The following is a 26501-nucleotide window of genomic DNA, read 5'->3' on the forward strand; positions in this document are numbered from 1 at the left end:
CTATGGCAGAGCAGCAAGGACTGTCTTTCCCATTATTTACACCCCTGTGATGATAATGTATTATTTATATAGAAAACTCCTCCCCGTGTCTCTCCGCCCACAGGAGAGTGATTTGTGGGACACAGGAGCCACAGGATGCAGCAGGGGTGTACTGTCGCCTCTTTCATTCCCTCTGCACTGGAGTGAGCTTTTGCTTCCTGAAGATCTTATAGTACAGACAGGACCAGAGCCGCGCCCTGCCCCACCCCCGGCCCCCACTCCCCGCCTCCCGAGGAGAGGCCACTGTTGACCTTGTCAAAGGTGTGGGTCCCAACAGTACACATGGGACACCGAGGACTGGAGTCCCCATGACATGGTCAGGATGGCCAGAGCCGTGGGCAGCTCCAAGTGGACGCACAGTTATCTGTGAGAGCATCCACGTGCACACTCGGGCCCACACAGGCAGCCACTTCAGATGGGGAAGTGAGCTTGGTGAACCCCACACCTGAGTCCACAGAACAGCTGACGTTTTGAATAGTTTCCAGTTGCCATCGGGGGTTCCTGTCACAGATTCCCGGGCAGTTACAATTGTCATTTGGGACTGGAGGCTCCCACGTTCTCTGGTTCTCCTGGGAACCAGATCCTCTCAGCCTACAAACACCCAGAACTGTAGCCAATTTTGAGGCGTGGGCTTTGGGGCTTGGAGAATACCCTTAATGTTAATATCCTTCCCGTATTCAGAGAGGTATTTAATGCCTTTTCTTGCGACATTATAAATTTCATCACAGAACCATGCACTTGAGGCTTATAGAAGTTACACTGCAAAGGGGAAATTAAAGGAAAAAAGGGGGGAGATAGAAGTTTTGAGACAGTAGAAATGAATAAAGATTAAGGCATCTCACGTTCTTGACCCCCTTTTAAAAAGCTACATTTATGTCACAGTATGTCCTACTATGGGAATGTTCCTGCAAATGCTGGGCTGCAGGAGGCAGAGACAGGGTCAGGGCCCGGCCATCCCATCCTCCGCCTGTGGTGGTCAGTTTGTACTGAACTCACGAGGCCTATTCAACAGCCTGGAGAAGTCTGGCCAGGTGAGGTGAGGAGAGGTGGTTCCTGAGCATAGTGGAGAGTGAGGTTCTGATGGGGACGGGGCTCGGGGCCAATGCAAGTGGCTCAGTTTGAGCCCTGGAGTCACAGACCCAGTCAGCCCCCGCGGGGGTGCAACAATGATGGTGCACCCCCAGTGCAGAGGTGACCTTGGCCCAGACGCCTGAGTTGCTGCATAGGACTGAGGTCAGTTTGCAGGGGAGGCCAGCGGGCACTCCTTCTTGGAGGATTTGGAAAATTTGGCCCATGTCATTGAACAGAGAGAGCTAACAGCTCAGAGTAGTATAAGACAGGTATTTATTTGCCAGGCACACAGAAAAATGAGAGGAATAGAAATGCTTGCATACTCTTGATTTTTTGGTGTAAAAACACACCCTTCCCCGCTCCCCCACCCCTCCTGAAGGTCAATTTCCCCTTTCCCCCAAATCCCTGGATCTTGGAATGAAAGCCACCCTTCTCCTGCCCTCCCCTCCTTCAGCCCATCTACATTATGTACTCAAAAATCAATGAAAAATTTAGGATTTTACACAACAAAAAATTAGAATGCTTTGGAAAACTAGTTCTACGGCATGTCAAAAATGTCCTCTAAACACTGATAGTCACACAACATGGGGGGGGGGGCGCGGCGGCGGTTAAATGAGCCTTTATTAGAATGTTGCAGCAGTGTATTCGAAGAAGGTGGCCCTACAAAATAAGGATTTTAAATTAAGTCCCTAACTGCATGGATAGTAAAACCAGGGCTGGGGCTGAAGTGAGGAGCAGCATACCCCATCTACACACGCGTGTGCACATACACATGACACCCTCACACCTGCACAGAGCTGGCCCATGTGCAGCACACACACAACAGCTTCTGCCTTTCCTCATGGACCGATTTTTAAGGAGTGGGAGAAACCAAAACACAACACAACTAAAAGCAGACCTGATCCTTTGTAAGACATTTCTGTAGACTCTAGGGGGGGGGCTTAAAAAAAAAAAAAAAGTCTGAAGGCAAACCCTGGCAGCATGGCCCTGCTTTAAGGGAAGGTTCTAAACTAGACCCAAACATGAACCCTGAAGTCTGGGGTGGGGGTGCAGGGGCGCCTCCCCACCCAGACACACCTGACAGAAGCACAGGCCAGGGCTTAGGATGTTGTCCATCAAAGTAAGTAGGAAAAGAAAAGGATTTAATAAAATAAACCACCACAACAAAAAAACACAACAGCCAGCCCCTCCAACTTCCCGCTCAGGCTCTGGATGTTGCTGCCGATTCTCTCCTCCCTACTCTGTTGACGGTTCTCGGCTTCCAGGATCCCGGGCTCTCTGGCTGGGTCCGGGTTGCAGTTTGTTCTTCTGCTTAAGTGTGGAAGGTCGGGGGTCTCTGGGACGAGCAGCAGCAGAGGCCTTCTGCTGGAGCAAGGGCTGGGTGGTCAGAGGCCCACCCTCCAGGGCATGGGGGCCGTGCTTGGCAGGGAAGGTCTGCACGGTTTACATTAAACTCCATCATCGTGAGGTGATTTAAAAAAAATCTGTCAACCTAGAGATTGCCATGAAGAAAGGCAGTCAAAAATTAGGAGGCTAAGACAGAGGGAAAAGCAAAAACAAAACAGAATGCTCCGCTCAACTTCAGAAGCCCCGGGCGCCATTGCCCGAGCGTGTCACAGTGTCTAGGGTGAGCCGTCCATGTGCCCTTCAGGGGGCCGAAGGAGAGGGCGAGGAGCAGAACCAGCCCCCAAGGTCCGCTTTTCTGCTGGTGTTGGGCAAACTAAAGGCAAAGAAAGGAAGAAAGCCCATGGGAAAGGTCCCCAGTAATAATCCTGGTCCACCTGTGAAGTGGTCCCCCCACGTCGATGAGACTTTGCAGCCAAGATCGGAACTCTCACTTCCGCAGCGCGGCCGGCGCTTACTCGCCCTCTCGGGCAGCAGGGTGTCTTCCCGAGTGGAGGGTGGTGGGGCCAGGTGGGAGGGAGGAGGGAGCCTGTTCTCCACTGGGCCCGGCTCGCACTATTTCCACGTGGCCGACTGGGGGATGGAGCGTGGCGGGATCATGTCCAGGAGGTACTCCCGCTGGCGGTCCACAGCTGAGGAGGTCTTGTGCACCGTCAAGCTCGGGCTGACAAATGCAAGGGCCCCGCCTGCAACAGAACAGAGCAACAGGCCACAACAGCCCCAGTCAGGGGGAGGCTCCTGGGAGGACCCCAGCCTCAGCTGGGCCCACTGAGCAAAGGTGGTTCAAATACCAGCCTTGAAGCTGAAGAGAATTTAATAACTCAATCGCTTTTACAATGTTCCCAGCCTCTGCCATGGTAACCTTACACGTGGGGCAATAATCAGAGATTCTGTCACCTATCAGAACTATGAAAACTGAGTTGTTTACTACAGTACTATACACAACACTGAAAAACTGCAAATGACTGAACTGTGCAACTGAGCAATCCAGTATGATGCAATACTATGCAGTCATTACAACTGATCCTGTCCTCAAAGTTTTTAATGATATGGTAACATTCTCTCATTAAAACATTAAGAGGGACACAGAATGCTAAATACAGCATGATCCCTCTGTAAGGTACTTCCTATTTTTTATTATATATGTGCTGGCATTTACACACGTGTGACATGTGAGTGAAGAGGTGGAGGGGGGGTGGGGAGGAGAAAGTCCTGAAGTGCAACATTTGTTCTCCTGGGGTTGACAATGGCCACTGCCATTATCTTCTCTTTTTGTATTCTGCAAATTTCCACAATGAACAAGTATCACTTCTTTTTTTGGGGGGCGGGGGGGAGGGCAGTGTGCTGCATGGCTTGCAGGATCTTAGTTCCCCGACCAGGGACTGAACCCAGGCCCCAGCAGTGAAAGCGCCGAGTCCTAACCACTGGACAGCCAGGGAATTCCCCAAGTATCACACACCCACACCCACCCTGCCCCCCACCGCCCCACCAGCCTCCAACCGGCACACTTAGGTTTTGGGCTGGCCTGCGGGAAAGGACTGCCCTGGAGTCTCAGCTGCAGCAGGGACCAGAGTCATTGTGTTACCCAGAAGTATTTTTGGTGGGTTAATATATTTTGTGGAATAAATGTTCCAAAGTCAAATGCACCACAGAACCCTCCCTGTGCATCCAAGGCCAGCACTCCAGAAACCTGCTGCTAGGTCCTGCCCAGAAAGCCACCATCCAGAAACCCAGGGCAACCAGGAGTCCAAGCAGAACTCTTCTGAGAAACGCTGCTCTTAAGCCATGACACTTTCAGGTCTAATCCCACAAATCGCTGAACACAGCAACTATTTATTCCTTCAGATTCTCTTTCGAATGTTACCCTTAATACGAAGTTTTTACATGGTACTATCACTGTGCATACACGTGTATTTGACTTTCCCCACTTATCTCATGTACTTTCAAATTTCCCAGAAAAGGAACTTCTGACCAGTCTATGAGTTCTTAGCTGTAATCTTAAACATGCTGAACAAAAGTATCTCTGGTTTGTTTACAAATGCTCTCTGCTCTCCAGGAGGGCCAGATTCTTCTGCAGTTGGATGAACTCCCCTGAGCTGACTCTCCTCTAGAAGGCTCTGACATTTGGGCATGTTTATAACTCATGGTCAGCTGAGTGCACAGCCGGCTTCTGTGTTTTGTTTCCACCAACAACCCAGACTCCCCAGTTCTGACTAGTGAGATGGATCTCATGATGGCGCCTCTTCTTCCTAGAGCAACCCCAGCGTGGGGGTGAGGAGGGAGACGGGACACTTGGTCCAATGAGACCTCTCACCCATCTCCTCCTCTCAGCTCTTTGTGCCTACATTTCACTGTCCAATTACTGACGGACACAAGACATATTTAACTTTCATCCTAAGGCCAGCACATAAATAATAAAAAACAGGACAAATGGTATGGGGGATGACCCAAGGACAACCCAGGGAAGGTGGGGCTGTGGCAGACTGGGGAGTGACCACCTGAGGGTCTCCACCTCCCCCGGTTGTTCCTCAAATGCCATCTCCTCAGAGGCCTTTGTTGCCAACCTCAGTTGAAATCTCAGCCCCCGCCCAAGGGTCCCCCTCCTCCTGCCTGCTTTCTCATTCTGTTTTGCACTTTGTACCATCTGACCTGTCTAAGCCAGAGGGGCTGGGAAGAGGGTGCCCAGAGAGCAGGGAATGAAGGACACTGGGTGAGCAAGAAATGAAGTCAGTGTGCCGCGAAAGGTATCAATACACTGTAACAGCAGAATCAGACATTCTCTATGGCTGGAAGGGAGAGGGGGTGAGTTGGCAAAATGAGCATCTATGCTCACAGGGTCCACTGACGGCACGGGGGTGGGGGGCACTGCCTGAACGGGTTCTGTCCCCCATTTTGGGTCAAGGGCTGAGAGTCTGGGTATAGAGGGTGGAGACACCGAGGGTGATTAGTATTTATCCAGGGCTATCACTTGTTCAGGGCATCCTATTTAGTGAACAGAAGAGATGAAGCTGAAGAGTCCGAGGCAGCACGTCTGCAGGTTCAGGGCCCTTCTGTGCCATTACCTGTGCGTGTGCACGTCTTTGTTCAAAATAAGGAAGGGATGGACCCAACCCCAGCGAGGTCCCTACTCCGAGCCCCACGGGGTCTGCCCACCTGTACTCAGGGGCGCCTTCTTCCAGTTGGAGGTGGCGTTGCCCTTGCCAGCGCTCACGGCTCTCTCGGAATGTCTGCCGGTCCTGCTAACGAGGGCTGTGGCCGAGGCTGCATTCTGCAGTTTGGGTGACTGGCTGAACGTGTGCAGGATGCCTCGGGGCGTTGTGGCCGAGCCCCGGGACAGCTGGCTGGAGGCCTGCAGTGGAGAGAGGGTGCAACAGCTTGTGTGGGGAAGGGGGCAACAGAGGGCAAGATGCTCAGCGCAGCCGCTCCTTGCTCTGGCTGACCTCTTCCCACCCACACGGGATCCCTGAAGTCCAAAATCAGGAGACTAGGTAAGTTACACCGAGGCGGGAGGGTAGGAGGAAGGGAAAGAGAGAGAGACACACACAGACAGACACAGGCAGTGTGACAGTCGGCGACTGACGTGGTCACGGTCTGGGATGTGAGGGCCGGTTGGTGGTTCGGTGCAGGGGGCTCCCGGCACCGCAGTTCTGACCTGTAGCACAGCCCCGTTACTCCAGTCGCGGGCCTCTCCTGAGCGGAACGCCAACTTACGCCGGGGTTTTATGACCTACACAAACGGGGGTTGAAATCGAGGTCAGCACTGTCCAGAGTCTGGCCAAGGGTGATCTAGAGTGACCAAAGGACAGCAGCTATGGCCGCTTGAGGCCCAGTCCCCACAGGATAGGCATTTCCTGAGGGCAGCGCAGCCACCCACTACGTAGGGATCTTGAGAAGATGTGTTTATTAGTGAATTACAAATGACTTCCAAGGACACAAAAAATTGCCAACAGGGAGCTTTGGGTCTATAGGGGGTGGGAAAGCAAAGCATTAAAAAAAAAAAAGCAGCCAAAAAAACTTGATTTCAAACTTGCTTCTCTCCTTAATTTAGCTAGAACATTTCTTCCAAACGCCCCTTTTGTATCTCAATGTGGCTTTCAGAAAAGTCCTTTTAAACAAGAAGTGCTTGTCAGCCGGCACACTGCAAGTGAAAGCTACAAAATCTAAAGAAACTGCAAATTAGTATGTTCACCACCAAACACCACCATTAAATGCAATTTAGACGCACAGTTAACAACCAGGCAGATGATCGCTGAGTGTGGGAGAGAATGTCTGAACATCCTGCCTGCTAGCGACAACTCCCTGCCAAGGGAACGAGGTCCCTCTCCTGGAAGGCGAGGCCACCCAGCCCATGCTCCCAGGCCACAGCTCTGGCTCCCATACCAGGACTCTCACCTGCTTCAGCGCAGGGTGTGGGGCGGCAGCAGGCTCGGCCTTGGCCTGCACGGGGGCGGCGCCCTGCTGTAGGAGGCGCTGCTCGATCTCCTGCTCCTGCTGTAGCGCCTTCACGAAGGCGGCCTTCAGGCGGCTCGTGTGCTCCACCTTGAGTGCCTTCTTCTGGTTGGATGCCATGCAGTTCTCGCACATGATGGCGCCGCCCTTCTCCTCCCGCCAGCGGCACGTGAAGTCCGTCTTGCACTGTGCACACATGTAGGGCTCCCGAGACAGCACAACGGCGGCTGACATCCTGCCCGCTGCAGGGAGAGATGGGTGTGCCGCACGTCAGAGGAACAGGAACACCACAGTAGGAGCCCGGACTACCCCCCGGTGGGATATGGATGAGGGCAGAGCAGGGGCAGCACCCTGGGCCATGTGGCCCAACTGGCATCAGGACACCAAAGCCTCAGTCAGTGTTCGTTAGGCAAACACATATTGGGTGCCAACTGTGTGCGGGCACTGGGCCAGCCTCGGGAGGCTTTGCTGGCAGAAGCAAAGTTGAAGCACTTAAGAAAACACTGTGAGTTAGGCACCCTTGATACCAACTCTCAAAGACATCAGTGCTGTCAGCTTGGCTTCTCCCAGTCATCTTTCCTACCCACAGTGCAGACATTTCCAACCCTCCCGTACTGCGTCACCAGTGGAGAGGAGATGGTGACCACTCGAGGCCCCCACCTTGTGGTGACCGGCACCCTTGCTAGTGGGTGAGTTAACAGAGGACCAGTCATCTAGGCGAGTGCTTATGCCAACAGACACTGTGCCTGGTGCCTTGTGGGTATCAGGGTGTCCAATTCTCACAACAAACTTCTAAGGGGCACACCCCACCCCACTGTCCTGAGGAAGAAACTGAGGCCAAGGAGCTGAAGTGACCTGTGCACAGCTGGTCAGTGGCAGGGCCAGGACACATACCCGGCTGCCCTGGGAAATGGGAACTTGGTGGCTCCTTGATCAGCTACAGGAGGGGTGACTGGGGAAGCCACAAAAAGCACCTGCTGAGGTGTGGGGTCGATACTTTTTTTTTTTTTTTGCGGTACGCGGGCCTCTCACTGTTGGGGCTTCTCCCGTTGCGGAGCACAGGCTCCGGACGCGCAGGCTCACCGGCCATGGCTCACGGGCCCAGCCGCTCCGCGGCATGTGGGACGTTCCCGGACCAGGGCACGAACCTGTGTCCCCTGCATCGGCAGGCGGACTCTCAACCACTGCGCCACCAGGGAAGCCCTCGATACTTTCTTCAATGTATATATGTTTGCCATCCAATGTGCAGTAAGGGGTACCTTTTGCACTCTGTTCCTGTCTTTTCTGTGTCCAGCACTCCTGAGTTTAGTTGCCTCTTGGCATTATGGACCATGATGCCGAGAGACCCTTAGCCTCCCCATCCCGCCTTGGGCCTGGCCAAGCTGCCCCTAACTGCTGAGGGGCTGTGCAGGATCTGACTCTAGGCGGGAGACCTGTCACTCCACGGAGCAGATGGGATGTTGCCTGCCCAAGCTGCCCAAGGCTCAGGGGTCTACACTGGGCCCCCAGCTCCAGCCCCCAGCCTACAGCTAACACGCTCTGGTAACAAGGGCACTTTTGCTTTCACACATCCAACCCCAGAGAATGGGGTACCTGCTTCCCAGGCAGCTGCAGCCTGCGTGACCAGTGCCAGAACAGACACACCAGTGCAGGGCTGTACTCAGTGTCCACCTGTGGCTCTGCGAAGTGTCAAGAGACACCTTAAGCAGGACTCAGAGCCTCCTCCCACAGTTAGGTCCTGTTTTTTGACAACAGGAGAGGGAGACAGACCCCTGATGAGAACAAGCGGAGACAGACTGGTCTGGGAGAGCGGGTGCCCAGCACAGGCAAGCGTAGGACGGGCAGGCATCGCCTCCTGACTCAGGCCTCCTGCCTGCCGCACTGCACTGGCCTTATAGCAGCATTTTTGCCAACTTAACCTTATCATAAAGGAGTCACTGAAGAGATCCAGACACATCCAGGCTGTGTCAGAGCCCACACCTCTCCCCACTGGGCCTGGCTCTGGTGCCCCACAGTCCCTCAGGTGGAGTCCACCTGGTCATCCCCTGCCCTGAAGAGGTTACAGCTCTGCCTCCTTCTCAGCTCTGAGCATCTGACGAGATCACGTGGGGTGGGGATTCAGGCTGGCTGCCTAATAAATGCCACCACGAGCTCAATCTAAGGGCAGAAAGTCCTCAGTTTAGCATCTGCTGGAGGCTCCCAAAGGGCCAACCTGACCTCTCACCTTTCAGTATCGTTTTTGCTCACTACCTTATTTATACTCTTTTATTCCTAAAACCCTCTAACATGCAGGTGTGCTTTCCAAACTACTTCCAAGGAGGGTAATAAAATGATCCTGGCCCGGGCATAGGTGTCCCTCTCCCACTTTGGAGACTAAGAGTGCTCGAGGCTCTGCAGAGTTCCACCTTTGCCCAACTCTCAGAAGTGGCCCCATCAGAAAGAAGGTGCCTATGGTACGTTTAATTATCTAGGGCAGGAGGGAGAAATCAGGAGATTGGGACTGACATGTAAACACTACTATACATAAAACAGATAACTGACAAGGACCTACTGCATAGCACAGAAAACTCTACTCAATATTCTGTAATGACCTATATGGGAACAGAATCTAAAAAAGAGTGGATATATGCATATGTATAACTGATTCACTTTGCTATACTCCTGAAACGGACACAACACTGTAAATCAACTATACTCCAATAAAAATTAATTTAAAAAAAAAAGAAAGAAATTATCTAAACCTCACAGCAAGCAAATAACTAATGACAAGATGTCATCCACAATGCGCCCCACAGCTGTGGGTACACAGCAGACATGCCAACATGTGCTATGCATGGAAAACAACTTGCATGATGGAAACTTCAGCAGCAAGAGATAAAAACGGCCCCAGGCCCAGGGACTCCTCACCTTGCGTCTCCAGCAGGTTCTGCACCACCTCCTCCAGGCCGACCAGGTAGATGAATTCATTGTTGGCAGCACTGGGTAGGAAGTTCATCTCAGGGGCGGGGGGCTTGGGTGGGGGGATTTCAAGCAGCGTCTTCTCCAGCTGTTTGCGCAGTGCAAGCTTGGCGGCTGCCTGCCGACTGGCTGGAGAATCAGCAGAGGTGACCACGGAGGCCACGCTGGTGGGGGTGGAGTTGGCCTGAGCAGAAGTGGCTGTCGTTCCTTTCAGCGATGCTGCGGAGGGCTTTTGGGAGACAATGACCTGGTCAGGGTGCTTGAGGCGCCCACCCTGAGGAGAGCCCAACCACGGCACCCACAGCCCAGGTCGGCACCATTTAGCTACACTAAGTCCTTATGAAAGTAGCTCCAGGTCATCAGCACCATTAGCTATGCTAACAAATCCTTATAAAAGTAACTCAGGACTTCCCTGGTGGCGCAGTGGTTAAGAATCCGCCTGCCAATGCAGGGGACACAGCTTTGAGCCCTGGTCCGGGAAGATCCCACATGCCGCGGAGCAACTGAGCCTGTGAGCCACAACTACTGAAGCCCGCGCACCTAGAGCCCGTGCTCCACAACAAAAGAAGCCACCGCAATGAGAAGCCCCCATTCGCTGCAACTAGAGAAAGCCCGCGCGCAGCAACGAAGACCCAATGCAGCCAAAAATTAAAAAAATTTTTTTAAGTAAAAAGTAACTCAGAGCTGCTTGACATCAACAAGCAACAGGAAAAGCGCCATTAAACTAATTGCCCTATGAGATGACCAGTCTTATAAATACACTTGTTGAGGTTTAGCTGATATCCAATTAACTTTAAAACCTGTAATTTGCTACACTTTGCCACCTGAGGACACCCATGAAGCCATCACCATGACAGTGGGTAGCCCCTTGGCAACTGTCCCCCACCCAGGCAGCATGGCAACTCTCCTGTCACTATGGCCTGGCTCTCCTCCCAGCACAGGTCTGGGTGGCCTCCTTCCTCAAAAGGTTGCAAAGGTGGCTCACTGTGGCATCAATGGCACTTCCCTCATGAGCATCTTTGTGTGCCCCTGCACTTCACCTTTCCTGACCCTCACTGCTCCTGCATCATTTATCATCTTCTGCACCCCAGTGGCTGACCCTCCACCATCTCCTTGCTCCAGACCACTTGTCGCCCAACGTTATCAAATGCTCTCCCCCAAACTTGGAGCTGACCACGCCAGTGCCCTTAGCTTTGTGGCACTGAAGACACTTCTGGAAATAGAAGGAAAGCTGTGTACACCATCTCCAGGAAAATGCACACACCTGACAACTTGTATGTAACACATCATGGGGCTCAGGGAGCCCGGGACGGTTGCCCAGACCCCCCGCCCATGGGGTCTCCACAGCGGAGCAAAACTCCCCACCATAGAGGATGCCATCACAGCACCTTGGCCTGTCTACTCCAGCCTCTGATCAGCCAGTTCCTCCCTGCCCCTTTTGCAGGCTCCCCTGACCCCACAGGGAGCACAGCCACAGGATCCATCCACCACTGCCTGCCTGGTTCCCATCCTCATGGCACGAGAACAGGGTATGGCACACGGTAGTAACTTGATCCGAGTTTATGGTGTGGATGAAACTGCCTGCCCGGGACATCCCCATTTGGGTGGCAAGACTGTACTTGAACCTGACTTTAGAAGAGGCAGGGACGCTGCCCAGAGCCCTGCTGGCCATGATCTTATCTGAGCAAGGCGGGCAAGGATGCACCGTGCCAAAGGAGGAAGAGAAGCTAACTTGCACATCAACAAAAGCCCTTGCAAACCCAGTAATTTCATCTGTCAATGAGGATCATGCTTCAGCCTGCCCGCCCCTGGTCCCATCTTCCCCGCTCTGTTGGGTGGCGACAAACCCTCCCCATTTCAGAGGCTCTGTATGGAGGTGAAGGGATGCGTGGCTAAGAATAGATGCCCTGGTGCTGAAAGGACATTTGCAGACCTTCTCCGCACATTTGTGCCTATAGAGGGGGAGGGTGCGGAGCGCTCTGGTGCCCCACCCTGAGCCTTCCCTATGTCAGCTCAGATCTCCACCCCTCCCACTCTCGGCAGCTATCCACCTCTGCTAGATGGCAGTTGGCAACGTAAGACTCCTGCCCACGACTTTCATGCACGAACTAGCTCCAAGGAGCTACAGTAACACCGTCTGCGGGGCTGGATTATCCAAGACCTCACCTGGCTCCAAGGAAGCAGGCAAGTCACGCCAAGCCACCCTGGAGACATGACTGGGTCCCAGGACTGTGGGCCATCAGAGCGGCAGCTGCGGGGCACACATATGACCCTCACCTGTGGGATGTTGACGAGCAGACTAGTGTTGGGGACGTTGGTGACGCGGATGAGGCCCTGCTGGATGATCCTCTGTCCCTGAATTTGCACACTGGGCACAGATGCCCGGGGAGCCAGGAGGAGCGGTGGTGGCCCTGTGCTGGAATGTTGTCTGATGTTGTGGATCTGCTGTTAGGGTGTAGTGGGGGGAGACAAGTCAACGAGAGGGACGACAGAGGGCGCCACAGGGAAAGAGCCCCCAACCTGAGAACTAGGAAGGCTCATTCTCGAGAGGTGGAGGCTGCCTGGGGCTTCCCTTAAGCCCTCACTCTGCTTACCTGGGCCCCCCTGACGAGTGGGGGCATGACGACCTGTGAGCTCGCCTGTGGCCCTAACTTCGAGGACGTCTGCTGCCCGCCACGGACCAGGGGTGGTGGGATGACACTGCCAGGCATCCGAGTTGAAGAGGTCTGTCAACAACACCAACCCTCAGATCTTACATGACTTTTTAATCAAACAGGTTTGCTGTTTTTGTAAAAGCACATACTCATTACCCAGAAAAAGGTGGTGGCAGAGAAGGAAGGGCAAGCTTGGACGAAGTGAGAGAGTGGCATGGACATATATGCACTACCAAATGTAAAACAGATAGCTAGTGGCAAGCGGCCGCATAGCACAGGGAGATCAGCTCAGGGCTCTGTGACCACCTAGAGGGGTAGGATAGGGAGAGTGGGAGGGAGACGCAAGAGGGAGGGGATATGAGGATATATGTATACATATAGCTGATTCACTCTGTTATACAGCAGGAAGTAACACAGCACTGTAAAGCAATTATACTCCAATAAAGATGTTTTAAAAAAAAGATTAAAAGAAAAATTAAAATGTCAAAAAAAAAAAGGGTGATGGCAGAGAAAATAAAAGCTAAAATGCCTATTTATTCAAAACACAAAAGAACCAGGAACAGACTCTGACAAGAGCCACGCCAACCTGGGCTCACTCAGGCTTACTCAGGACTCTGGCCCCACCACAGCAAGAGTCCAGCTAACTGGGACCAGTACCACCTGCCTGCTGGTCTGAGCTGGGGGCTCAGGCCTGTTTGAGGGGAGGTGGGCCCCTGGCCTCTCTGTCCTATGGCTGGAAGTGGGAGACCTGCCCATCTCACCCTGTGGGCAGAGGAGGCTGTGAGCCGGGCTGGGACAAGGCCCCACTGGGCCCTCCAACTGCCCTGAGAGAGTCAGGCAGAAGGGAGCCCAGTCTGCCTAGAACCTTGGTCCTCTCTCCAGTCTCTCTAAGGGTGGTCATGGGAGGGGCCCTCCGAGAGTCTGTGTGATTTGTTTATGATGTCAACAGGGGCCTGGGTTGGGTATGGGAACACAAGCATGTTTTATTTTTTGGGCTCCCACCAGACGGCCTCTAATCAGAAGAAACGAGCGGGCTTTTGCAGAAACTGGATCAGGGCTGCTCAGGAGCATGACTCAGAGGGAACACTGACCTGAAGTGATGGCTTGCCGGAAGGAATGTTCTGGGTGCCCCGTACAAGCGGGGGAGGGGTGGTCACAGAGTTCCCAGTGGAGCCTGCAGGCTGCAAGAGAGCAGGACATGCAGGAGATGAGAGGGTCACCAACCCTGCTCCTCCCACACGTAATTCTGACAGAAGAGCACTGCTTTTCTTCCTCTTCAAAAGGCATCAGGCTCTCAAACGTTCTGCTTCCCGCCTGCCACGTTCCTTGCAGCAGGAACTGACATGTTTGAAACAGATAAAGGGGATTTCCCTGGTGGTCCAGTGGTTAAGACTCCAGGCTCCCAATGCAGGGGGCCCAGGTTTGATTCCTGGTCAGGGAACAAGATCTCGCATGCCGCACCTAAGAGCCCACATGCCACAACGAAGATCCCGCGTGCCACAACTAAGACCCAGCACAGCCAGATAGACAGATAGATAGGTAGGTAGGTAGGTAGGTAGATAGATAAATAAATAAATAAAAATAAACAAACAAAGGACAGATTTTCCAGCACCCTTTACCCCCCCACCCTGGGGGTGCTTGGCATCACTGTGGTTCAGGTGCCATCTCTGCCCTTCAGGGGACAAAAAAGGCTGGTGGTGGAGGCTGAGGTGAAGGACCCCAGGCTTAGGTTAATCCCAACCCTAGTGAGAAAATGTTGGGTCCAGGCACTTTATTCTTTTTTTCAAAAAAGATTTATTTATTTATTTATTTTTGGCTGCATTGGGTCTTAGCTGCGGCACGCAGGATCTTCGTTGGCGGGATCTTTCATTATGGCCCGGGGGCTTCTCTCTAGTTGTGGCATGTAGGTTTTCTCTTCTCTAGTTGTGGCACATGGGGTCCAGAGCGCGTGCGCTCTGTGGTTCGCAGCATGCAGGGTTGAGGCACGCGAGCTCAGTAGTTGTGGTGCACGGGCCTAGTTGTCCCGCTGCATGTGGGATCTTAGTTCCCTGACTAGGGATCAAACCCATGTCCCCTGCATTGCAAGGAGGATTCTTCAGCACTGGACCACTGGGGAAGTCCCCAGGCACTTCTTAAAGTCACATATTCCACCAGAGAAGGGACACTGACAGACTTGGTTCACATCATCAATTCTTAAGCAATCAACAAGGAAACAAGTAATGAGCAGGCTCTGTCCATCGGGATATTAACAGATGGCAGGCTTGGTCCACTTGTTTACCAGGTGGGGGTGGGGGCTCAAGCAAATCCCCAAGTCAGACCAGTGAGCGTCCCCCTGTCCTGCTCCCTTAAGGGGACACATGTTCTACACACTGTACTGCCTGAAGTGCATTTACTTTCTGGTTCACTAAGAGAGTGGTTAGAATATAAGGAAGGGTAGTTTTGTCACCGACCAGGAACCTTCCCAGAATGAGACACCAAAAAAGGACAAAACAAACTTGACCTTGCCTTACATGGTAAGGTGCATTTAGAAGCAGCACAAGGAGCCTGAGGCATCAGGGGAGGTTAACAGGAGTAGAAGCTCTGGGGCCGGGCTATGGTGCACCCTGTGGCATTCAGCAATCTGTCCACAAAACCACAGCGGCCCCTGCTGGCCAGAACATTCATCCGCAGGGCAGAAGGCCTTTCTGAAAAGGGGTCTGAGACAGAGCTGTGCTTCCAGCATGGTCAAAGATGCCTGCTCTCCATTTCCTTGATGGAGTCTACAGGGAATGAGGTTTACATACTCAGATCCAGAACATACTAGACCAAAACGTACTCTGATATCCTCTAAGCTAAATCCAAAACATGAACTTGAGTCTGCAAATTTCCAATTCAGACCCTGTTCCTATGCCCCTAAGGAAAACGGACCCCTCATGACCAGTCTTTCTGGCTCCTGGGGCAGCAGTGGGCCAAGGAAATGACCATGGCTTTCTGTCCCTGGTTCTAAACGACTCTCACTGACCACTGAGGAGGGAACAGACGCGCACATACCTTCTGGGTGGTAGTTTCCTTTTGTATTTGACTCTGCCGCAACTTTTTCAATAAAACGAGTTTTGCTTCTTCTAATCTTAACTCTTCTTTTAGTTGCTTAATCATCCTTTCTCGTTCTTCAGGACTGCTTTTCTACAAGGGCAAGAGAACAAGGGTTGAGGGGGAGAGCTGGGGGCCGGCGAACACAGGCTGTTCCACTGCGAGATGGTTCCCCAGCATGAGGACAAGGCTCACCATGAGGGCCTCAGTGCTGGTCTCCTTCAAGGCATCCTCGGTCAGCCCATTCACCCTCGGGCTCGCAGGCTGCTCGTTGTCAGAGAGTACGATCACGTCGGGCGAAGGGGCTCTCCTCTCGGACTTCATGTCACTGTGGAACAGGAACAGTCACAGGTTACTACCAGAGCGTCCCGACTGCGCTGGACGGCGTCCCCTAGAGCCCCACCCCCACACCCCGCAGATGCCTGGATTCAGACGCAGACACAACAAGGTGGCAGCAAGCAGGGCTGCCTCACCAGACCTCCCCACCACCTGCCCACCCAGGCTGCCTTCTCTCACCGCACTCACCACGGGGCACTCAAATCTGCCAGTTTGCGGCTGAGCCCTTCAAAAGCCGGGACTGTTCTTTTTTTTTTTTTTTCGGGACTGTTCTTGGTAACCACTTCTGTGTCCCCCGGGCTGAGGATGCCTACGTGTCTGAAGGTGACACCGTCATTTTGAAAAACACCACGGCTCCTATCTCTACCATGTAGCTCAGTACTGAATAAAAATACTGGGTCCTGAATCTTGGGCCTCTTGCTAGGGCTCCTACCTGCCCGTGTTGGAAGCCACCTGATGGGGCGTCCAGCTCCCACGCAAATCAGCCTTTCTTTGCTAAACCCAGACTCGCTAACAGCCCTCACGCCCGTCCCAGGAGACAGAGGGGCTGATGCACATGTTGCCGGCCTACATTCTAGCTCCCCAGCATGGGGTGCCACCACCTCACAAGGTGGCCAAGGCTGCCTGCTAGATAGTCCTTCCTGGGCTACACGTGGCCTCTTCACCCTGCCAGTGGCAATGTGGCAGTAGTGGCTGCATGTTTTGAAACCGACTGGAACATGGAACATTTTCTCTCACAGATCTGGGTACTTTCCACCCACCTGATCCACTCACAAACTAGTTCCCAGCCACCTCTGCCCATTACCCTCTGCCCTCTTACGCCAACCCTACCAGCCAAGTCCCCTAGGACATATATGCACATCTAGTGATGCTGGACTTCTGCTCTGGCATTGCTGACCCCACACATAAGGACCAACAGGTCCCAGAGACGGTGCTTAGTCCCGAACCAAGCAGCTCTGTTTGCTGAGGGCACAACATAAACTTTCCCTTGAGATATGGCCTCAGCATTTGTGTCGAAGGAATCAAATCCTTCTATCAGCAGGAAAACCAGCCAAGGACTGAATGTGTCCACTAGGTGGCACTGTGGCCCAAAGAACAAACTCGATGAAGTTAACTGGGAGTAACACCTCAAAGTTGTCCCATTCCTTCCGGCTGAGCGGGGACAGAGTTATAGATGGAGGACTGGTGTTTTAACAGCCCACTCAACTGCCCTTTCGATTCCCAGAGTGAGCTGTGTCTTCAGGGAAGGATGGGCACAGAGGACCAGATACTGCATTCCCTAACTCCTGTAGCCCCTCAACCCGCAGTGTGCTTCCCCAGGCCCCTCCTAGAGCAGCATGGCTGCTGCACCTCAACAATCCCAGACCTGACCTGATTTAACCAGCACAGCTGCTGGATGGTCTTCCAGAAAAGAGACCAGGAGAGTGAACAAAAAAAGGCTTCCATTTCAAGGTATAGAATCCCCTCACTGTGGTTAGCAGCCCACGTTCTCAAGTCCAGAAATTGGCTGGCTGTCTATAAAGTAACCCGGGATGTCTCACTAGAGCCTCATCAAACTAAAAACCAATGCAATTCGGGAACCACCACACTTTCAAGTCTCCGTGTCTCCCTGCTGACTGCCAACTCTGCCCAAGATCAACTTTAAAGATGACCTCGGGGGACTTCCCTGGTGGCGCAGTGGTTAAGAATCAGCCTGCCAATGCAGGGGACACGGGTTCGAGCCCCGGTCCGGCAAGTTCCCACGTGCCGCGGAGCAACTAAGCCCATGTGCCACAATGTAGCCCCCGCTCGCCGCAACTAGAGAAAGCCCACGCACAGCAACGAAGACCCGATGCAGCCAAAAATATTAAAAAAAAAAAAGACCTCGGGGCTCCAATTCCGGGTTCTGTGGACACGCACACAGGCACTAAGCAGACACGAGGCTCCAGCACAGGAGTGCAGCCACTGGTCCCAGCCCAGGTGGGTTCCCAGGCAGCTGGCTACACACGGGCAGAGGAGCAGCCCAGGCAGAACCACATCTGGAGTTACAAACTACAGGCGCTTCCTGAGCAAGAGCGCTCTGAGACAACGGTAACTTGCAGGGATTTATCACTTTTTATCACCTCAATGAGGATGTGCACGCCTTCCAAAGGTGAGATGTCTAATAAAGCTCAAATTTGCCTGAGGGAAGAGGGTAGGGTTAGGGACTGGGACCATGTTGAAGCTGAAGCTCCCTGAGATGGCCACTCTGACCACAGCACTCCCAGGTCCCATCTTGGACTGAGACTAATCAATAACTCGTCCAAGAGATGACATCACCTCCCATCAATGATCACTCAGCATCCCAGCAGCCAGCAGGGAGTGAACTTCCTGTATGCTAATCAGGCCACCCAAAAGTCATGTGACAAAGGCATTTCCCTCTTTGGTCATGTGACCCTTTAACTGTGCCTTCCAACGTGAAAACCATGGCAACAGCCAGTTCTAACCAGTTTGTGACACGCAGCCTTCATTTTGAGAAGTGAGGTAGGGTTCAGGTGCTGTCAGGAAATGGAGGCGCCAGCTCACCCTGGGGCTGCCGGGCTGCAGGCATTTCCTGTGTGGTGCCGGCCCGTTCGATTGTTACAGGGACCTGAGTCACCTCTTCCAAACACAGAAGGGTCACCAGCCCCGCTAATTTCCAAGATGAAAAACTTTCCTAAGTTCAATTTTAAAGCAAAGGTGCTTCAAGGCTCTCATTACTTTCCCAGAGGGTTCTTTTAATTCAGGGAAAAGAACACGCATTTGACAAAGGCTCAAAATTATTGTGGGCATTCTTTTTTTAAAACGTATTTTAAATTATAAAACCATTTAGGCCAGGAGAACAAAGCAGAGGAAATCTAGCCGAACATGCCAGGGGAACAGTTGTAGTGGCCAGGTGTACTGCCTCAATCCAGGGCAGCTGCCTGGGCACCAAGTTTATTTAGAAGCTATATGATTTCAGGGCAAATTCATTAAGCCTATCCTGCCCATCTTGGGAACCCTTATATAAAATATTATGATCCGGGGACCTCCCTGGTGGTCCAGTGGCTGAGACTCCATGCTACCAATGCAGGGGGGCCAGGTTCAATCCCTGGTTAGGGAACTAGATCCCACATGCTGCAACTAAAGATCCCACATGCTGCAACTGAGACCTGGCTCAGCCAAATTAAAAAAAGTTATGATCAGAAGAGATTTTACATGACCGACAAAAATCCCTGGAAGCAGGCTAGGCTGTTAGCAAAAATGGTCTCACTACCTCCTCCCCTGTATACCGGCCGTGGCTAAACAGAGTTCTGTTACCTGCCCAGAACTTTCACCAAGTTTCCTAAAGGGAAGGCAGGGATTATAAACTTAACTCATGACAAGATCCCTCCATTCACAGCACCAGACTACCATCCCAGCTGCTAACCAATTAGCGGTCAGTGTGAGGTTAATATTTAGTGTCTCACTGGCCTGTGCCAGGGGAAGCAGTCTCAAGGGAATGCAGCTCTGACCTTTGCTGTTCTCAATATGGGCCTGCCTGATGTCTGGGGAAGGCACACTTGATCCACACTCATTCATTTACTCACTCACTCCAATTTGCTGAAAGCCAACCTAAGAAGCAGGTGCTTTGTCAGGTAGTGGGGGAAACCCCTGGATAAAAGCAGTTCCATCCTTAGGGTCGACCAGGATGGGCAGACACAAAACCAGGAGGGGGAGGGGCAGATGGGAGTGGACCACCACCTGCCTCAGCCCACTGAGCAGCAGAGCAGCTTCACCAAGGCACGTTACTACCCCAGACCTGCTTGATCAAAGCCTGCACTTTTATAAGATCCCTAAGATGCCTGCACACACTAGGGAAGCCGGGGACGAGGGTGGGCCAAATGAGGCCTGGGGACAACAAACTGCTCCTCAGGGCTAACCCAGGGAAGACAAGCAGCGCTGGTGGCCAACTACTCCCTGATAGAACCCTCCCTCTTCCCCTCATCTTTTGGGCCTGGCTGGGCAGGGAGGGGCAGGTGGTTGCTGTTTGCTGGGTATGGCAGGTGCAGGGGAGAGGCTTTTCCAGACCCAGCGCCAGTTTCAGCAAACATTAGTCTTGGCCCCACCAGACCCTCCCCCAGGGCATTCCTCCCTCTAGAGCCCATTCGGCCCTCCCAGGCCCACAGCCTCTCCAGCCCTCAGCCCCTGAACTCCAAGTTGCTGCTCACATGTACGTCCTGTCGTGAGCTCCTCCCACCTTCACCACCATCCCCTCCAAGGAATGTTCCTCCGTCATATTTCTCATCTCCCTTGTGAGGCCCAACTCACACTTCAAGATGCGCTTCAAACCACCTGCGCCCTCAGAAAAGGCCCTGGCTGGCCAAGCCCTGCCCTGGGACCGTGGTCAGCACTACCCCACTGTGCTCACGGGACCCGCCCCCGCAAGCGCGTGCATGTCTGGGGCAGCCTTCTTCGCCCTGCCTCTAACTGTCCATCTTGGAGGCAGGGAGCTTAGGGCAAAACTCTGGGAGCTTCCACTCAAGGGCAGCACAAGCCTGAGCAGAGGCACTCCCCTGACAGAGACCAGCTCACTCACCCTCACCTCAGCAAACTATCCAAGAAAGTGCCTTGCCCTCCTACAAGGTGCCATTATGGCAGCCCTGCGCTGGCTCAGTTCACCCTCCCACAGCCTCCCAGGGTAATGCTGTCATTGCGCATTTGATAGGCGGGTTCCCCCACCCAGGGCTGGGGCCAGAGGTCACCACAGGCATAGCAGCCAGGGAGCCATGGTCCCACCTGGAGCCATCTCCACAATGCTGGGGCCCTACAGCTCCCGGTGAGGGCCAGGATGCTCCTAAGGTGGCCCGACAAGCAAAGGGCTTCCCACCTCCCCAGAGCCAGAGGGACAGGACCCTCCTCCTAGTGCCATGCTGGGTGGTGGACAGGCCACAGGGCTTCCTCCCAGAGCAGGCACTGTGCACCAAGCCTACACACACTGAGGGGAGGGGGAGAGTCACACCCTTACAAAACCTCTCACTTGGTTCTGCCTCTTGCAAGTGAGAAGCCCAGGGTAGGACACTTCCCCCTCTGTGCCCCCTACAAGGATGGGGACAGTAATTCCCGCCCCACTGGGTGGGGTTTACTGCGTGAGGTGAGACCTCAGTGCCAAGGAGGCTCGGATGCCGTAGGAGGCCATCAGGGCAGTTCAGGCCCCAACCTCTCCTGAGGCAGTAAGGGGCTGCTTGTTGTGAAGGTCAACTCGGCACACAGCAGTCAATTGGGTAACACGTGAATATTCTCAAACCCGGTGAAGACAGAGATTGGGCCTGCTCTGTGGGTGCTCAGATGACACAGCTGGTGTGCACCTACCTCCTCCTCTTCCCTGCACCTGGTTCCAGGATGGGGCCTATGAGTTCACAAGGAATCTGCAATGCCTGTAGACTGACCCATCACCTCGCACATGTGAGCAGCTCTTTCCACACGCACACAGATGCTGCACTGGTAAAGGATGTGCAAACTCACTTAAAAGGATTTCTGGGGCTTCCCTGGTGGCGCAGTGGTTGAGAGTCTGCCTGCCAATGCGGGGAACACGGGTTTGTGCCCCGGTCCGGGAGGATCCCACATGCCGCGGAGCGGCTGGGCCCGTAAGCCATGGCCGCTGAGCCTGCGCGTCCAGAGCCTGTGCTCCGCGGTGGGAGAGGACACGGCAGTGAGAGGCCCGCGTGCCGCAAAAAAAAAAAAAAAAAGGATTTCTGAATTCTGTGTCATTATGTCTTGTCAAGCACTAGGCCCTGGAAGTCCAACTCCTAACCTATGAGTCCAGGACTCTGGTGGATGTTAAGGAGGAGTCCTAATACACCTGGTTGACAAAACCCTGTACACAGGACCACTGCACTACACCCTTACGAGGCCATCCATTCAGTCCTGAAGAGCACCGTGGAGGTAGCTCATTCCAAGTGATCCATGCCTCCCCATGCTCACGTCCTCGTGTCCGGTCCTATCCCCAGGATCTGGGTTAGTTCTGTGGCTCACTCTCTGAGGCCAGGAGTGAGGAACATAGAGGAAGCAACGATGCAAGCTATTGAAGCAAGGTCACAGCCTCAAAAGCTTGTGCTTGTGACTTCCCTGGTGGCACAGTGGTTAAGAATCCGCCTGCCAGTGCAGGGGACACAGGTTCAAGCCCTGGTCCGGGAAGGTCCTGCATGCCGCGGAGCAACTAAGCCCGTGCGCCGCAACTACTGAGCCTGCGCTCTAGAGCCCGCGAGCCACAACTGCTGAGCCCGCACACCTAGAGCCTGTGCTCCGCAACAAGAGAAGCCACTGCAATGAGAAGCCTGCTCACCACAACGAAGAGTAGCCACCCTGCTCACCGCAGCTAGAGAAAGCCCGCGCGCAGCAACAAAGACCCAACGCAGCCAAAAATAAATAAATAAATAAAAACTAATTAATTAAAAAATAATAATTAAAAAAAAAGCTTGTGCTTGGGCCCTTGGAACATTTGCTCTGAGAGACCACCCCAGAGTAGGATGCCAAACTAGCTGCTTGCAAAGAGGGTCACAGACACAGACACAGAGATGGGCCCAGCCATCCTACATGAGTAACCAAGCCACTGGGGACACCCAATCCAGCTGACGTGGGACTACAAAGATGAGAACCCAAGAAGCTGCACCCAGCTGGAACCAGCAGACCTGACAGATGATGCTACACCAGTACAGTTACTTTAAACCACTAAACTAATGGGGCCGGCAGCCCAGCTCTGCCCCCAGTGAGCTGGCCTACGCCACTATAATGCCATGGCCTCCCTCAGACTCAACAAGGCCACCTACTCTAGACGCTACAGTACCCTGGGAGAGAGAAGGTGGGAAAGAAAAGGTTTACTCAAGTAACCATCCCTGCTGAACCTCAAATCCCCCCAAAAGGACCAGCAGTACTTCTCTGCACACAGAGGCTGCCCGGGGCAGATGCAGACTTGGGAAGGGATTGGAGCATAGCTCTAGGACTGCCCAGCAGGAGCACAGGGCTGCCCAACAAAGAAAAGGGGGTGTATATACAGAAGGTCCCACAGGAGAGGAGGGGGCCATCCTCAGGTCTGGGAGCCACTACCAGCGGCTTCAGGCACTACCGGGAGTGGTGTCTGAGTCAACGCTGGAAAGCAATTCCATGTACTTAATCCAATGAGCACTCCCATTCCAGAAATACTTCTAGAAACGTCCTAAAGAGAGAAAAATACGACGTTTATCACCAGTTCCCAGGTTAGTCCTACTACCTGGTAACATTTCACTGACAGTTCCCAGTTGCATATTGGGCATCTCCGCAGACACACACCACTGGGATGTTTCACAGCCGTTTGGGCATGGGAGCTGCTCACTGGGACCCCATGACACCCCACCCTCCTTTCCCAAGGGGCCCCATCCATTCAGACACACCCGATGTGATTAGAAAGGGAACCCCTGCATGCAGACACAGGTGCGCCCCAAAGCCGAACACTTGCTTGCCCTTGGGGTTGGTAGGCACTGACGGGTGCCTAGTCCCTGCCGCGCCCCCCAGAGCCCACCTGCTTCCCGCCAGCCCCAGCCCCTCAGCTCCCTCGGCTCCCTGGGCTCCCCTGCGCAATTCCCCCAATTCCCCCTCGACTCCCTTCTTGGCATCCATTACCACTTCTCCCAGCACTGTAACTTGACACCCTGTTGGCTGGGATGTCAAGACAAAAGCCCAGAGCCTGCTTTGTGGGGGCCAGTTAGTCAGAATACATTTTGCTTCTAGGCCACAGAGGCCATGGAGGTGAGCAGCTGGGACAGGATTTTTGAAACCCAGCCATAATTCTTCCTGGAGACTCCAGGTCCGGCTATCTCTCTGGGACTCCATTATGGCCCACCCTGCCATGGCAACAGCCGAACATCTCGGAAGAAAGGAAGAGAGCAAGTGTGACCAGGGTCTGGTCCCGAGAGCCCATCCCCCAACCAGGGCCCCCAGCACAGAGGCGGGCAGTCCCAGGGCAGAGGCAGCTGCAGTGGAAGAGCACTGTGCCATCAGCAAGGCCAGGAGGCATCCAGCCTGTCCTGCTGGGGATCCTTCTAGGAACACAGGAGCCCCCAGAAGTCACACAGCCTGGCTAGGGAGACCCAGAGGACCTCACTGGGACTGGAAGCAGGGATAGGGGCCAGTTTTGGGGGCATGCAGAGTCGATGGAGAAACATGCCAAGAATGGGCAGAAGGGAGTGTTCCCTGGGCCAGCAACTGGCAGTGGCCCCACAAAAAGACCCTGACATCAAATGGCAATGGGACAGCCTGCAGGGCCAGCACCCACCCAAGGAGGTCACTGCAGCATGACCCTGCCAGCAGGCAACATGTTCCAGTCGGGTCACCACCAGGAAGGTTAAATCCGATTCAGCACGCTCTCTGCTCAGAAATTTGGAAAGGGGCACTTATTAGAAATGACCACATAGTCAGAACTGAAATGCTGACTTATGTCAGATTTGGGAAAATCACCCAGGACATTTGCTGACCCTTTTTGATGGCCATCCCTGTGCCAACCACCAAGATGCATGCTTCCATGTGATCGTCTCAACTGCTCAACTGTCACCCACATCACCCACATCCACAGGTGCGGAAAGAGTCTTAAGAGAGTGATTTCCTGAGGTCACACACCCATGGCCTGCGGATAACCTGGGCCCACAGCAGGCCCAGCCTCCTATGGACCTCTGGCAGGCCTGGTCAACTCTGGCACGCCAAGGTCTGCCAGGTGTACTCCACAGTGCACTGGGACCTGGGCCTCCTGTCCTAGTCAGACCAGCTGGGCACCCATAGCCTGAAGGGGGCTAAATGGCATCCCAAAAAGGAGATGCAGGGCAGGAAAGGGTAGGTCTCACATAACTGTCAACTGAGGCCTCTAACTCAGGTTATCAAATACCATTTTTGGACTAGGTTAAAAAGGGGAAAATATTTTTATTTATACTTGAAGGATGCTGGGTAGCCACCAGCATCGGCATGCCAAGTCTCTGAGGTGATAAAGAGATGACAGTGCGAGGACATGGATGTGGTCCTTGGACTTGACTGGGAAACAACTCTTACTACACATGGACCGCTACCTGCTTGAGGAAGCTGCGTGGGGTTTCAGCACTCGGGAATCCAGGCTTCCAAAGGGCCTGGGCCTGGGGAATTAAGGTAAAAGGAGTGTGGGACCCCTCTGCTGGTCACAGCACTATCGCTAGCATCGCCTCTTTGCTCTGTCACCGTACCCGCATGCCAGGCCAATGTTCCTCCAGGGAGAAACTCAGGAGCACGCTGCAGCACGGAGGGACTCCCTACACCAGATGAACCCAAACACACCTCCTGGGATGCCAGCTTCCTCACCGACTCACAGCAAGTCAGCTGTGTGCAGATGAAACCTCACTCGAGAAACAAACACTGTTTTCCAGCTTGCAATGACCACAAACTCTTGTGATAAATAGAAAGTGCTCTATTTGCCTGGAACTTTCTTGCCCCCTCTTAAATATCTGTGTTTCAAACTGCTGGGTCCTGCCCCTCCACGCCCTGGCAAATCCCAGGGGATGTCCTCCCAGCACGGCTCAGGTGTCCCCCACCCACCCCACCTGACCTGCCCCAGCTGCTCTAAGCAAAGCAGCTGTGAGACTCCGCCCAGGTCAGCCATGAGGACTCTGGGGGGCTGGGCACTCGTCAGTGGCTCCTGGGACCTGGCCCAGTCACCAAACCTCAAAGAGCTTCAGTTTCTTCATCTGCAGAATGGGATGTCACTGACCATGAGAGGATGCTGTGAATGGTAAAGGGCACAGAAAGTGCATCTAGTCAACGGATGATGACCCCACCTCTCTTCCCCATCCTTGCAGAACATAGTAATGTGCACACTCAGGGCAGCCCCCATCACCTTTTCTGCTATAATTTAGCTCTGAATTGATTCATCTGGCCACCTTCCCGGCAATCCGAGGTCTCTAGGGACAAGATCCCAGGCTGAGGGCTTCTCTTCCTCTCACTGTCTGACCCCATCAGGCCATTAACCACTGTCCTGCCTGAGTGTGAGCTCAGAGTCCTGCCACGCATCCTTGCTTGTGCCCACTGTGGACAGCCTGCCTGCGGTCCTCCCAGAGTGGTCCTCAGGACCCCTTCAGGGGCTCTGCCAGGCTGTTGTAACAACAAGATGACATTTGCCTTTTTCACCAAGTCAGGAGAGCTGCACCAAACTGTGCCAAGACTCACGGTGTCATCACGCTGTAGGCAACGCCCTGCATGAAGTACAAGCTATTGATTTTATTAAAACTCAAGCATTTGAGAACATGTCTTTTTAATATTCTGTGACAAGATAAAGCACTCCTGTTGCATACAGAAGCAGAACAGATATGCAGGAAAAAAATCACACGTTTGAGCGTTCATGATGCTTGAAGGAAGGTCGGACAGACATGCTGTGGTTATTCAGACTTGGGTGTCTGGCACACACTTTCCCCAAAATGGTCAAAGCAAAGCCTGTTCACTTCAAGGAAAACAACCGATAATATGTCACTAATGATAATGTCTGAGCTTCCAACAAGCAAAATGTAGAATTTTGGA

The 26501-nt window shown here is 53.4% G+C and overlaps 1 protein-coding gene across 4 annotated transcripts in view; it reads right to left on the minus strand.

The window, feature by feature from the left end:
* Positions 1-1521: 1521 nt before the first annotated feature.
* GATAD2A (GATA zinc finger domain containing 2A) overlaps positions 1522-26501 on the minus strand; it is a 99151-nt gene continuing 74171 nt past the window's right edge. For all 4 annotated transcript variants that reach the window (XM_082837319.1, XM_082837318.1, XM_082837321.1 and 1 more), the window contains 10 exons: positions 15840-15972; positions 15606-15737; positions 13667-13756; positions 12516-12647; positions 12199-12366; positions 9871-10150; positions 6907-7205; positions 6167-6241; positions 5668-5863; positions 1522-3200 (listed from right to left, as the gene is read on the minus strand). In XM_082837319.1, coding sequence (XP_082693445.1) covers positions 3070-3200; positions 5668-5863; positions 6167-6241; positions 6907-7205; positions 9871-10150; positions 12199-12366; positions 12516-12647; positions 13667-13756; positions 15606-15737; positions 15840-15972 — 1636 coding nt within the window. In that variant the 3' untranslated portion in view covers positions 1522-3069. The remainder of the gene's footprint in view (positions 3201-5667; positions 5864-6166; positions 6242-6906; positions 7206-9870; positions 10151-12198; positions 12367-12515; positions 12648-13666; positions 13757-15605; positions 15738-15839; positions 15973-26501) is intronic.

The sequence above is a fragment of the Leucopleurus acutus genome, assembly GCF_964270905.1.
Source record: "Leucopleurus acutus genome assembly, chromosome: 3".
Lineage (NCBI taxonomy): Eukaryota > Metazoa > Chordata > Mammalia > Artiodactyla > Delphinidae > Leucopleurus > Leucopleurus acutus.